We start from the raw sequence: 15,266 nt of genomic DNA, 5'->3' as shown, positions 1-15,266 counted from the left end.
AGAGTGATCCAGTGAAGATGTAGATTTGGTGTGATGAGTCCAAGATTGAGATAATTGTTTGAGACAAGTTTCAAAGCACTATGTGTGTGTTTATGTATGTGTGTGGTATAAGGCCATACCTCAGTTAACACCAACCCTACAGTGATATATGGTGGTGGCAGCATCATGCTCTGGGGATGCTTTTCATCCTCAGAACCTGGGATACTTGTCAAAATTGAAGGGAGAATGGATGGTGCAAAATACAGGATATTAGATGAGAACCTGATTCAGTCTGCTAAAAAAAAAAAAAAAAAAAAGAAACGCTTGAGAGAAACGGTACCTTTCAGCAGGACAGTGGTCCCAAACACAAGGCAACACAGGAGTGGTTACAAACAAAAAGGTGGATGTTGTACAGTGGCCGTCAAAGATCTCATTGAGAATCTGTTACACTATTTGAAAACTGCAATCAACAAACAACATCCAACCAACCTAAAGAACCTGGAGCAAATCTGTCAGGAAGAATGGGTGAAAATCACTCAACTTACCACAACAGATGTAAAGCTGTTATAGCAGCGAAAGGTGGGTCTACCAAGTACTGGTCTGGACGGGTTGAATACTTATTCACGCAGCATTTGTAATATATTTTTAAAGATCTCCTGACAAATAATGCATTTTAACTTTGAACATTTACTTCAAGAGCATGTTGGTTTGCAATTAAAATACTGACTGGAACAATCTAAGTGTCATTTGTAATTCAGGCAAATCTTATGACTTATCTGATGGCTTATGCGGGTTGAATAGTCACTGCATACCTAATATGTATTTGTAATTGCACCAAGAAACTTTTGTAACAGATTTGAATCTGATCTCTCAGACATGAGAGCTCTGAGAAGCAGTACCATATCATGATGTTCCCACCTCCACACTTCACTGTGGGTACTCAGTGTTCACTGTTCATGCAACCCTTCTTTTTTCCAAACATGACAAGCTGAATTATTGCCAAAGAGTTGTATTTTTGTCTGACCAGAGTATTGTTCCACAAGAGTTCTGATTTGTCTAAATGCATTTAGATATGCATCTCTGTGCTTCTTTTGATGCTTGTGATGATTGTGGTGCAGTTCATTATTTATTGTTTTCTGTGTAACTGTTGATCCTGTTGCTTTCAGGTTGTCCTGCAACTCTTTTTGACTGATTGCTGGCTTCTCTCTTACCTTCCTTATCATTAACCTGAGGGTGTGTTGTGAAATCTTGCATGGCGCACCGGTCCATGTTTACAGTCTGTGCTGTGGCTCTATAGACTTTAGGAAGCTCCTTCATCCTCCTCATGATTGTATATTAAAAAACAATAACAAAAGTGTCTGAATACTTATTTCCTCTCACTGTAGGTGTTAATACAGTACTCCTCATTCGTTCTTGCTTAGTTCCCTATATTGAACAGTGTTGTAATGGTTACATCTCATCAGGTAACATTTCAGATACAAGATGCATTAAATGACCAGGTATAAATGCGTTGCCATTTTCCTGCTGCCCATAGTAATGATTACCATTTGAATGCTTGCTACACTACAAAATTAGATTTTGTAATGAAGTTGAAATAGTGTAACCCATGAAAAGAACAGTAATGTCACCTGAACTAAGCTAGCTCAGGCCTCGTGTGTAAAACAGCAGATTTTGTGCTGCAGTAGGAGGTGAATGTTGGCTCTGGAGCTGGGTTTGGACTGTGCACACCCTGAGAAAGGCGACTGAAGGTGTACTTAACTAACACACAGGCAGCGAAAAGGGGGCACACACACACACACACACACACACACACACACACACTGACTCATTTGATCGCAGCATGTTAGTTCTTAGAATGATTCTGAACGCAAGAACCCGTGTTGTACACGCAGATCTGTCTAATGTAGTGATTGTGTGCTCACCGGAACAGCCGGGAGGCGGTGTCTATCAGACCCCAACATTAAGCCTATCTGACGTCTATAGGGCTCCATCATCATCATCATCATCATCATCATCGCCCCTCAACGGCCAAATAACTCTTCGCTTTTTACAGTGCCTCTGAATGTATTCCAATTTATTATTCTTTTTCCTTCGTCATTTACCTTCATGACAGCGGCAGGAATTTGGGGCGATTGGAAGTTTTGCTCCCCGCGCGTGCAGGTGGGCGTTCATTAGAAAACAGAGTGCCCTGACGAAACGCACTGAGTGATTAGTTGACTAATCCCGCCGCGACCGCTTCCCCGCTTTGCGCCGCACGGATTCCCCATGAGTGTTCCTCCGGTGATCCGTGCTCCGAGCCCCGTGCCCGGCGCGCGCGGAGTCTCCTTCCACATGCAGATCGGTCTGAGCCGCGAGCCCGTGCTGCTCGACTCCGGAGACTTCAGCCTCGCGCAGGTCCGGGAAATGGCGTGCTCCATCGTCGACCAGAAGGTAACCGTTATGTCTCGTTTTCTAACGAGCTGATGATGCTCGCCACCTTCTCAAAGTCAGAGTGAAAGTGGAAGGCAGTCGAGGGAGTGAGGACGCCAGGTGTAGCGTTAAGTTTGGGGAGTGAAGTGAATCGTGGTGCTGCTTTAAACAGCGAGCCGAAGCCACTGGCTGATCCTCAGCTCTGCACTCAGCCGCTGCTCCGATGCCGATGTGTTGCTTCCAGGTTCATTTGCCAACATGCCAATGATTTGTTTACACCTTTCAAATCAGATCTAGATCAGGGGTTCTCCATGCGTTTGAAACAGACAGGAACCCTTTAACTGTACCATAAAGTCCATGGACCTCCTCAGTACAGATTTATTTTATGAACATTAAATATTAGACGCACTGAAATGTGTACAGTAATATTCTGCTTATTTATTAGAGCTCTAGGCTTTTCTGTGCATGAACTTTCCACTCACAGAACAGAGAAGTTGTCATTATTTATACACCTACTTATTTTCTGAATGATTGAGGTTGGGATTAAACTCATTCAATAAAGTGACCAGTCAAATTGCCTAATAAGAATAAGAACTTAATAATAAATATAAAAACCTCGATAATCCTTGAAGATTGTGGGTTGGGATTTTTGGCACTGGTTTAAGGTGTGAATGTGAATTCAGAAAGCTAGAAATGTATTTGTCTGAACAGCGAAACACATTAAAATAAAGCTACACTGAGCTAACTGGAATGAAATATTTTTTTCCCTCCATAAACCACAAAGTTCACAAAACTAGATTCGAGTTTGACATGGTTTCACGCCTTCAAATTGGCAACAATTTGCATGACTAAATTCATATGCAAAGTTTAAATTTATGGTTAGAGAGGGAGTTCACACCTCTTACAACTTCATTCATAAGCCAACCAAAATTAACGTACTAAAGCTTAATTTACCACTTAAAGAAATGAAACCAAAAATGAATAAAGCAATCAGTGGTAGGTGAGTTTGAAGAAAGTGAACTTATCTGTCAAAGTCATCAGCGACAATATGCTAGCCTTTTATTATCAGCACTACACACATGGTACTATCAACCTCATATAGTATCAACTCTGGCATCAACTCTGGATGAAGTATAAGCCAATAAAATATAATATCTCAAATTTAATGAGATAGTAAGAGAGCTGTTTTCTGCAGTTTAATCAAAATTTGGTCTATAAGCTATACAGACAACAAGTTCAGAATAGAAGCATTAAAACAACATAATGACTAAAAAGTTCATTATTGTAAAAAAAAAAAAAAACATGGATCACCAATTCTTCATTTATTCTCTTTAGTGTTACAGTGGAAACGATCACTATAGTATGCAGGCTACTATTTCACTGACACTGATCTTTCTTTTGTAGGGACCTCTGACAGCAAACTTATTAGTTGTGAAATAACAAATGACAGTCTACAGGGTGTACAGAGTACAGGGTTCAGTATTTTCACTGATCACAGCATACCACATCTTATACAGTATCTTATATATATTCGTGCCACGTCTTATAATTCTTGATTCTGATTGGTCAGAAGGTGCTCTGACAGTAGTGCCGGCTGCAATTCAAATCACAGGTTTCTATTAATGCACTTGTTCTAATACATCTATATATCATTCTAATGTATCCTTTCTGTAGTAACAGCTCATTCACAAGTACATGCAATGTGGGTGCTGTAAGTCTAATAATTAATGGATTTTTAAAAAATGTTTTGTTATTTAACAAAGAAAAACATAAAATTATTGATAAGTTTCAGTTAGGAGACATTTATTTAACATTTATGGAAAAAGTCTTGGGGTGTCTGCATTTTGTAACAGTCAGTAAGATTTCCATCAATGGCAGAGTCTTCAGGATAGAAGACTTAGTGCCTTCTGGTTTTTTGCTAACAAGATAATAATTTTCTTGTCTTATTAATTTCAAGAGAGAGACATAAAAGTGAGGCTGGTGAGGGAACGACTGTTTATAGCTGCTACGTGGTAACAAGAACTGACTCGTCTCGTGGACCTTCCATAGCATTAAACGTATCTATAAATTAAAAAGGTTAAAAAAAGGTTAAAAAGCATAACGTCATTAAATTTAATAAATAAAAATTTTTATTGTTGGTAAATTAGAGTGATATAAGATGAGTCAAACACTTTGGGCTACTCTGTTGTAAGAAAAATACTCCACTCCGGGGTGATAATTGTGCTGGGGATTATACTCCTATAAGAGTATGCTCCAAAGTGTTTTATTCCTTACAAAATAAAGTCTGATTAATATGTAATTACATGCTTTCATGTTGTTGTAAAAAGCTCTAAGAGCACTCTTAAAATGGTCTACATTTAATGTAATGTTTCATGCTATGAAAAGGTTTGCTATTAATTGGGTGATATTTCTCATTTTCCAACAGGTAAGCAGAATGTGATGGCTTTTCCATTTCCATCTTTGCTACCTCTCCTGCAATATGTTTATTTGTTATTGTTTTGTTTCACTTTTTAACAGTTTCGCTCTGTTTACGCTCTGTTTTTAGAAGTATAGGTGTTAGATTGTGGCAGAGCATTTTGATAACTGTAATCATGTACAGCTGAACAAGGAACACCTTTTTTTCAAGGCCTGAGGTTGTCAGCTTGTGTTTGGGAAAAATAGACGGATGTGTTTAATATATTGAAAGAAAATGGAGAGGGGCTTCGAACAACAGATTTAACCTTAAATCTTTTAACACCTTGTAGACACTTTCTCAGATAGGGAGGGTCTCAGGAGTATAAGAGCTCAGAGCTCTTATCACATTAAACAGTCACATGTTGATTTCTGTGCATGAAAATGATGGTGACATTGCTGTGCAGACAAGACACAGAAAATGGTGTTTCATTGTCACTGTTTCATTGTCATAGCATGGAGCAGCATGTGTGTATGTGTGTGTTCAATGTTTTTTCGTTGCCGGATACACCAAGTTAGAAAGGCTTTATAGGGACTTTTAGTGTACAATGTAAGACCACCTACATTGCTTACTGTATTCTGACCACAGACAGATGGATCTGATTAATGCCTTGGTATTGTTGTAGCTCACTCTGCCCACACGTTGGGTTACACCTGTCTGCAGCTCTCCTATAATGATACATGTATCACAGTGTGGAGCAGAAAAACTGATAGGTGATAACAGTGTGTGAAGATACAGCTAGCCATTGCACTGTTCACATGCCCCAACTACAGTCACATTACCAGAAATATGTAGGTTTTCTGAGAATAACGACATAATCAGAGAGACTAAAAAATGGAAAATGTCCTTGAAAGCTCTTGTGCATTGTAGCGCGGCCTCAGCTGCAATGCAAAGAGACGCTACTCCAGTTTTTCACAATTCAGAGCCTGAGTAGGAGGCTAGATGAAGCACATCGGGGCATTTCAGATTTCTCTTGAGTCTGGAAATACAGTGTGCTTAAGTACTGTGGGAACCTCACTTGAACCTCAAGAAGCCACAAGAGCAGGGTGTACGAGGGTGGTGTAAGCTCTCCTGGAAAAGCCGGGCTGTTAAGGAGAGGAAGTATGAGCATGCCAACTGTCTGGCGAGAGTTCTGAGTCTGCACAATGTCTTTTCAATGCTGGATGGTAGTAACATGTGTCACAGGATGATTGCTTTTCTCAGTTACTGAAGGCACAGTCCAAGAAATTGTTGATCTATTCACTAAATATTGTTACTCTATCTACAACAGGTTCTCTTCTATAACTGAGTGACTAAGCCAAATCATCCCAGTGTATCCAGGTTACAAAATATTTTATCAGCATACAGGTAAAAGCAAAAGTTTGAACCCCAATGGTTTCTGGGTGGAAAAAAGATAGTGTACCTCTACTTTTATCCAATAGGAAGAAAAGAAAATAGTTTGAAAAGACCAAAACCTTTAACCAATACTTTTAACAGATATTTCATTTCAAGAAGAATGGGTGGAATATTACAACTAGCAGGACCCAAAGGCTGCCCAGAGAATATGAAAAGATGTAGGAGGCAGTTCTAAAGGCAAAAGCTGAGTGTACATGCTATTAGAGAATATTTATTTCACATTCAGAAAGGGAGATGCGAACATTTTTTTTTTAATTTGTGGTAATGAAGGAACATCTGTGAATTCTAATACACTAAATGATATGTTGGCATAAATTATATATATTTGTGTTCTAAATTTTGTTCTAAGGGTGTGCAAACTTTTGCACTGAACTGTAGTTTTTATTCATGACATTAACTGAATGAGTGGTAATATCAGGCCACCATTCAAAGAGCTTTAGTTTTACCGTTACAATACTCAAACTTCCTGTACTGCATAGAGCACACCACTGAGTTTGGTTAACGTCTATAACATGTTCATGTGTGTATCAGATTAAGTCCAATTACTCAGTCATGTTATAAAGAGTTTAAGGCCCATACAATGTTTGATGCAGGCATTTTAAACTCCTTTAACACTTTAAACTCACAGACTGCATTGGCAGGTCCAAGATCCACACTCTTGTAACTACAGGTTCCGTTTACTTATTGTATAATATACAGTCCCCTCTGAATGTATTGGAACAGCAAGGCCAATTCTATTGTTTTTGCTGTACACTGAAGTCATTTGGGTTTGTGATCAAAACCCAACTTAGAACATGGCACCTTTGGTCATTTGGGATAAGGTCTGGTGACTTGGCCAGTCTAAAACCTTCCACTTTTGTCCCCTGATGAAGTCCTTTGTTGTGCTGGCAGTGTGTTTTGGGTCATTGTCTTGCTGCTTGATGAAATTCCTCTCAATTAGATTGTATGCATTCTCTGTAATTTGGCAGACCAAATGTGTCTGTAGACTTCTGAATTCATTCTGCTGCTATCATGAGTTACATCATCAATAAAGATTAGTGAGTCTGTTCCAGAAACAGACATGCAAGCCCAAGCCATGACACTACCTCCACTGTGCTTGAACAATGAGCTTGCATAGATTGGATCCTGCGCAGATCCGTTCTTTCTTTCACTTTGGCCTTTCCATCACTTTGGTAGAGGTTGATCTTGGTTCCAGAACTTGGCTCATCTCTGTATTACTTTGTGAATTCCAATCTGGCCTTCGGATTCTTACTGCTGATGAGTGGTTTGCATCTTGTGGTATGGCCGATTTCTTTTCTCGAAATCTTCTTCTAATGGTGGATTGTGATACCTTCACCCTTTTTATCTTTTTTTTTTTAACAACAAATGCAGTCTTCACAGGTGAATCCCAGAGCTCAAACCAAAAGTAGACATTCAAAGCTATTAATCGTTTAAACAGTCAATCTAACAGGGCACACCTGGGCAACAAGAAACACCTATCAGTCACATGTTTCAATCTTTGTGATCACTTGAAAACTGGGTGGATTCAAAACAACAGGTACCATATTCTAAGTTGTTCAACACATCTAGATCTAATATGTAAATAGATGTAAATGAAAGCTGAACTTCTGATCTATTGTTTCATATTTATCCTTTGATCTCAAACCCAAATGTCCTCAGTGTATAGTACAAACAAAATTGCCTTGCCATTCCAATACTTTCAGAGGGGATTGTAATTTAAAATGAAAAACTGAATAAAGGGTTAATTGGCAGCAGATTTGAAAGTTTTGAGAGTTTGTACAGATTTGTACAGAGCTCCACAATCACAGTTACTATACTATCTGAATACTAAAATGATCAAAATATGCGAAACATTCACCTTTAAACATCAGTGATCCAGTCATGTCCCACCAGCGTCAGTGAGAGACAGTCAGGATGTTTTTTCAGACGCTAGATTAAACTGGATTATCGGAAATATGTAAGACACACAGGAATTCCATGAAATTTCTTTTTTCCAAGATAGCTGTCTGTCCAAGAGACACAAGATATGTTTTATTTTCTCAAATTAGCAACAATTGTCATAGCTCCTGTTAACTGTATCCCAAGACTCATTAGAGATTAAATACTTTAGTTCATAAACCAGTCAGCATGATGCTAGCTCCAGTGTCTCTGAGCACAGTTAAGCTGGGATAACCTTTGGTATTTAGAGGCATAAGAGGCAGTGAAGAATTGTAGTGAATAGTTCCCCAGAACCAAAATCAGATTCCATTGCAGTCTATTCCATAAGTATGCCATTCAATTTCAAGCTTCAAGATCTTGATTTGACCTTCTCTGTGGAGGCTCCATAAATGAAACCGCCCTCAACCATCTTCTTTCTCACACTGCCAAAAGTCCTTAGTGCTATCAAGGGGATGCCTAATAGACTGTGAATCCATTAGTGCTCAGGATTATCAGGTTTAATTAAAGTGATGGCGCCTTTGTTTCAAGTTTGCACCTTTTTGCATTACCACTTGTGCATGCGTTCTTATTAATCAGTGGGGTAGCTGCACTCGTCATGCTAAGCGCTAACCATTCCTATTGCTCAGTCCATAGACACAGCTGGTGGAGGAGCAGAGCAGTTGATGGCTCCTTTCGTTTAGTTTGGTTTAGGTTTTTTGGTGTCACCGTGTGCTCCTGGCGTATTGATATGCACACCAGTACTTTGATCTCAGTACTACATTAAGCACCACTGGACAGGTACTAAAGCAGTGTAATGTAAGGAAAAGAAATTCTGGACATGCACACCAAATGCTTCAAAATTCATTATAATGAATAGGAAATTTTAACACATACACTGAGTTGCCAGGGTTTTAGGTCCACCTGTCACAAGTACAGACTGCATTCGCTTGATGTTTATAGGGAAACATACCATCGTGGAATATAAATCTGTCATTGCCAAAATGTCATTTTAACAGTAACATTATGCCAAACACTGCCTTCAAGTAACGATGCAACATATTGTTCCATGGATACAGGGGTTCAGTTACTTCAACAGCAGGTTAACTAGTAACAGTACTAAAAAACTGGCCCATTTTCCATAATTTAGTAACTCACCACTTTTTTCAGCGCTGCTATCTGTACCTGCATGAGTTTAAACCATGTTATCTCTGAAGCCCAAGCTTTAATGACAATGGTTCAGTGCTGACAGAGCCTTTTCATTCATTCCCATAAAGGAGAGTCATATTCTACCATTAAGCATTGTGCAAAACCTGAATGGGCTGCATTTCATGCTGTCGTCTTTGAAAGACGTAGGTATTAGAGCAAATTATATATTCACGTCACCAGAGATAGTAGCTGTGAATTGGTGATATTAGCTTATATGGTCATCTTAGCAACATTGGTCTTTTTGCGTGAGCAGGAGAGTGGTCCCTCTAGTTGCTTGGCAACTGATTATGATTGCCTGTGAAGTACTCATCTGAGTGCCATTATGGTGACGAGAGCCATGTGCGGCGAGGTCATGCACTCACATACACACACACACACACACACACACCGGCAGGAGATGAGTACTGTACAGGGGCCATTGTGGAGCAGCTGTTTTGGAGATCACTGAAAGAGCTGTCTTCATTAGCATTGATAGATGTGATACTGTGTGTTTGTATGCTTTGTGTGTGTATTTACACATGCACAGACATCTTGGAGGGTCATGATTCCTTCCTTAGCTCTTCTGATCCCCCCAAAGTTCCCAAAGATATGTGAGATTATCACAAAAGCTCTCTCTGGGCTCATAAAATGGTTGAGCATGGTCTGTTACGGTCTTTTATATGGCACGTATAATGCAGGATATTTGAGAGGGCTGTTACTCATCAAAGAGAGCATCTGAGCATCATTTGTCTTTGCCAACTCAACAGCGCTGCAACAAGGACTTTTCTTGTTTTACACTGAGAGAAGCAGGGAGGGCCAACAAAAGGAATCTTTTTAATTGCTTTTGGTAATAAAGTAAACATTGCATATTGCAGTAGCTGAAATGGCCAAAAATATGCAGCGGTTTCTCTCGGTGTTAATGTGCTTCACTGAAAGGTTACCTCATTTCCATGGTTGTTTAGGCAAGACCTGCAAAACACAATTATCTCTTCACAAGAAACGTGCTGAGACTTCACAAACTAAGACGCAGCGCTCCAGCATATCCTTGCCGAGTTTTTATCTCACAAAAGGCACTCATTGAAAATAGATCAGCCAGTTGCATGAAACAAATCAAACAAGTATACTGTGTCTCTGTGCAAAAATTGTAATTCAAGTTTCTGAGGTGACAATGAATGCCTGTCAATCATCCAAGTGCGATAGAGCATCAATGTGGATTCTACTTATTTAAGAACAATTGTGCAGATAATATTTGTCTGCCTTTGTGTAGTCACTGATATGGTATAAAGTTGGACAACTTTTCTTCCATGCCTTAGCAGCTAAATTTGTCATTTATTTTGTTTAATGATTGTTACACCACATACTGCGCAGGGGAGTTCAATAAAGCTCATCATGAAATATCAGAATTACTGTCAGTTTAGAGGCATACCACCTGCTAAGCCCGTCATGTAATTTTAATGATCTGCCATAGCACCTCAAAGCCCAGTAGAACCTGTGTGGTGCTTGAGCGCGAGCTCGCTATGCCAAGGGTTAGTTAGTGGGCATGCTGGCGCTGAGGAGGAGAGCTGCAAAACACTCACTAATAACGTGTGAACATACAGCTATTAAGGTGACAATGAGAATCTTAGCAGGCCTAAAAGAGTGCTTTAATTAGATACAGTGTGTCTTCTTGCCTTAAATCCAGCTTGTCCCCCTCAGTATTAACGACATGCTAATGTATGCAAGCAATGTCTTTCTGTGGAGTTCAGAATTGGCACCTGTAGACATGAAAGACCCAAGAAAAGTGATCATGTGAAGATGGTTTGTGTAGATGTACTGGTATTATTTAAGTTAGTTACACCTCAGTTTGTATGCCAAACCTGTGAATGTAGGAAATTGTATTTAGCCAAACTTACAAAGATGGCTAAAACAAGATTACTGATCTTGATGCATTACTTGAACTCATCTATCTTTGTGTGAACATGTATATATATATATATATATATATATATATATATATATATATATATACCAATGTGTGTGTCTGTGTGTGTGTGTGCGGCTAGGTGTGTACTCTGTTGCTAGGTGTGTACTCTGTTACTCTATTGTTATCAGTTGATTGAAGACCCTTGGTGCTCGGTTGCATGTATTACTTGGCACTCTTGCAAATTAGTCTAAGGCTTATGATCTTGTGTTTGTATGCTGTCTCACTCCTGTCTTTTGAAGGTTGCTGGAAACTGTTGGCTCTGTCAGATCTAACTCGCTTTGGCCAAAGGCATGTCCCAACAATAAATGTAAAACACGATTAATGAGCAGTGATAAATCACAACAGCTTTTATTTGTAAGAATACAGCCATAGTTCTTGAACATCAAATGGCTTGAGCATTAGCAGAGCTTGGAGAGAATCTGTTTGTCCTTTCTGTTAGGCCTTGAATGTGGCCCCATGCCTGCCATTGGCAAAACGTTTAGGCTTTTTTGGCCTTGTAGGCACAGAGGGAGGGAGAAAAACAAAAGCACAATGCTCCAACAGTATTGACCAGTGGTTGTCACAGCACAGCTAGCACCCGCTAGCCTGCAGACTCAACATGGCAAGCCATGGTTCTGATTGGTTGATGGTTTGTGTGTGTTCCATGGCTTGATCAGTATGGGGATATGGCCTGGTGTGTTAGTCTCTCTGAGAGAAAAGGCAGACTGTTTCTGTCTTTGTTCTCTGTACAGGTAGAGAGTGTAGCTAACCTTAAAGAGATAAACAATGGCCAACTAATTATTGTTATTTAATACAGAACCTCTGCTATATGGTATGTTCATATACTCAAACTTCAGAAACAGAAGTAAAATCGGCTAAAGCTAAAACTCCACAATGGCTTTTTTTGTCCTTTTTTTTGGTCTGTACTCCAGCACATGGAATTTAAAACAATGACTATGAGCTTGAACCACATAGGAATCATTTTCAATATTCCCTCCATTTTAGACCTAAAGTAATTGGACAGTTGGTTATTCAGTTACTTCTTGGACAGCTGTGATGACAGCATGACTTCAGAGGGCTTGTCATGGATTAGTGAAGTGAAGGGTAACCTGTACCAGATGGATAAAATAAAGGAAGTGTGGAAAAAGAACTGTTCATGATCCAAGGCAGATGCTTGATACGAAGGTGTTTAGATTTAGGCAGTCTGTGAATTTCAACCAAGTACTAAACTAAGCGTAACAGATTTTATGTAGATTGACAGATTTTCCAATCACCTAAATATGGTCACCTAAATGTCATCTCTATATTTTTCAGTAATATAGTCCTCATAATCATTTCTCCATTTGACATGAAATATATCTGCATATGTAAAATAACCTGAAAAAATCATGATACCCTCCAGTTATTTATAGACTGGGCTAAATATGGACGAGGGACCACAGATGGATATATAGCTGATGTAAATGTCTATATGTTTTTGTGTAAATTGCAATGTACCAATATGAGCCTAACTAATGCTACCCTTCTGATGCCTTAATAAAGCATTCAGTTTAGCATAGACTGCATTTTCTGTAATCATCTGGATATGATTAGATTAGTAAGCAGCCATTCATCCATATTTAATTCATATTTCATTCATTCATTCATTCATTCATCCAGCTGTGACATATTAGCATCCCAACCAGATGTTTAATTGCTGTAAAACTCGAAGAATCTGAATAACAACCATGCCTGAACTAAAATGAACAATGATCTATGTGATTACAGCTATACTGAAGATTGTGTAAAAACAATGGGCCTTTGAAGCACTTGAATTACTGACTTATTATTCAGTTATTTTTAACATATTGTCTTTACACATGCTATTTACTAAATACTATGAATTATTCAGTAACCACAGTGGAAACTAATAGTATAAGTACAAGAGTGAAGAGTGGTCATTGGAGTTTAAGGGGTTAACTCTAAAATACTTAGATTTATACTTACAGTAGATTTGAGTACATGTAAATTTTCAGATGACTTCTTATTAGATATGTTCTGATACTAATGACAGTGGTGGTACTGTCATGTAAATGAGGGCGGCAGTGATTAGAATAGACAAAATCCTCTATGTCAGCTGTGAAAATGAATTCATATGGATTTTTACAGAGTTCTCAGCATGTAGGTAGCATTTATGATTTTTGCCCCCTTGCTATGATGAAAAACTGAAAACACCTGACACCTGAAAACTACACATTTCTGATTTCTCACAAAAAGCAGCCATCAGACCAATCACAAATAACATTTGCCAGGCAGAAAAGCTAATTCACTGAAGGTGAAAAGAGGCGAGGCATGCGATTGCTTCTGATAGCTGTTACTTTTGCTTTGCAGCAACTTTGTCCAGGTGATCATGGACCTGTGAATTCATGAGCCTCATTTTTGTGAGCCAGTAGAAATAAGTGGGTGGGACTATGTTTGGGTGATTAAAAAAATGGAGGAATTGCTCATTATTAAATAGCAATCACACTGAACTTTTGCCTCACTTTTTTTTATTGTTGCTTATGAATATGAAAAATAGCTAGTTAGAGCTAGCTAACTAATGTTACTCCTGCATTCTCTCCAAAATCACATGCCATTAGGACTGCCTGTGATCACCTGATTTTGAATCACTAGAAAGGAAAACAGAGTGGCCAGATGATCAGTTAGTCTACACGCAATTAAAAAAGTCTGGTTGAAGCTGAGTGGGAGAAATTGAAAGTATTTCACTGTATACAAAAAGGTGCTTTTTTGTTTCCAAAAAAAAAAAAAGCATTTCTATGGTGACAGACAGGCTGTTCCATAATAAATCCTATTTGGACAGACAAGTTGTTTTGTTTGATTTTTTTCCCCCAAATGTACCGCAGACTGGACATTCACTTATGTTCATTTTGCAATATATAAGTAAGCTTGTACCCTTTGCTGGTTGCAAGTTACAGTTAAATATCAATTCAACCAATATATTTGATCATTCATGCTGTTAGCATGGAGCCGTCCTGTCTGCTGATGTTTGCAAGGTTTTTTTTTTGTTGTAAAATGTTTTTCCTCTCTGTCTGCTAAGATTTTCTTGTTAGCAGTGTTGGGCATTGTGCTTTTATAATGGTCATATCGTTTACTTAACTAACAAGAGCTCTTAGGCCTCTATTTTACTATTTTGTGATAAAACGTAATACACTGCTTAAGCCACTGGAGCACTGCTCATGTTGTTTCTTACCATCAAGTGCTGATGAATGAGACTGTTTTGAGTTGGTCTTGGAAAAATGTCATTTAAACACTGCTAAGATTTTTTTCTATTTAATGAACTGAACTTGCAACATATGCCCTGCTCGCACAGTTATACCAAGCCTGGAGCGATTAGACAGAAAGCCGAGAAAAAGGTTAATCCAGGTGAACATTAACCTGATCCTTGAAAGCGTGACCGATAGAAAACAAGAGGGCAAGCCGTGCTATCTCATTTTTGGAAAAAAACAGCAGAAAGGAGGGAATGGTGTGATTAAATGTGTCATGTGCTTTTTATTTCCTTTTCTCCTTCTTCTTTTTTGCTTTTTTCTTTTCAAACACCACAGAGCAAATCACACATCACACATCCAGAACTTCGAGTGCTGGTGAGAATGAGAGAGCAGTCAAAGAAAGCAAGGCCTAAAATGTTGAAACTGTGGGAGTTTGTCCCTCAACACAGTACAAGCCTGATTCAGTGCACTTTACAAAGCAGAGACATCTTTCATGGCAGCACATTAATGATGCATGAACATATAAAATGAAAACACCAGAAGCTCCAGCTCGGAAATAGATTATACCAGTTGAAGTTGACTCTGCATCATATTACACAATGTTTCATGGAAAGGACTTGACATTTTTATGATTGTAGGTTCAAAGTAATAAAATGTGCGAAACATAATAATTTTATTAATACAAACGTGTTTAATTTTAGCTTCTTCAGATTAGTGATGAGACATTGTATGAAGGCTACTG

General features: G+C 38.7%; 1 protein-coding gene across 2 annotated transcripts in view; it reads left to right on the top strand.

Moving 5' to 3' along the window:
• Positions 1–1,565: 1,565 nt before the first annotated feature.
• prkd1 (protein kinase D1) overlaps positions 1,566–15,266 on the top strand; it is a 47,939-nt gene continuing 34,238 nt past the window's right edge. For both annotated transcript variants that reach the window (XM_026919986.3, XM_026919985.3), the window contains exon 1: positions 1,566–2,409. In XM_026919986.3, coding sequence (XP_026775787.1) covers positions 2,245–2,409 — 165 coding nt within the window. In that variant the 5' untranslated portion in view covers positions 1,566–2,244. The remainder of the gene's footprint in view (positions 2,410–15,266) is intronic.

Source organism: Pangasianodon hypophthalmus, chromosome 10 (assembly GCF_027358585.1).
Source record: "Pangasianodon hypophthalmus isolate fPanHyp1 chromosome 10, fPanHyp1.pri, whole genome shotgun sequence".
NCBI classification, from domain to species: domain Eukaryota; kingdom Metazoa; phylum Chordata; class Actinopteri; order Siluriformes; family Pangasiidae; genus Pangasianodon; species Pangasianodon hypophthalmus.
This window is presented reverse-complemented; position numbering and strand designations above follow the sequence as displayed.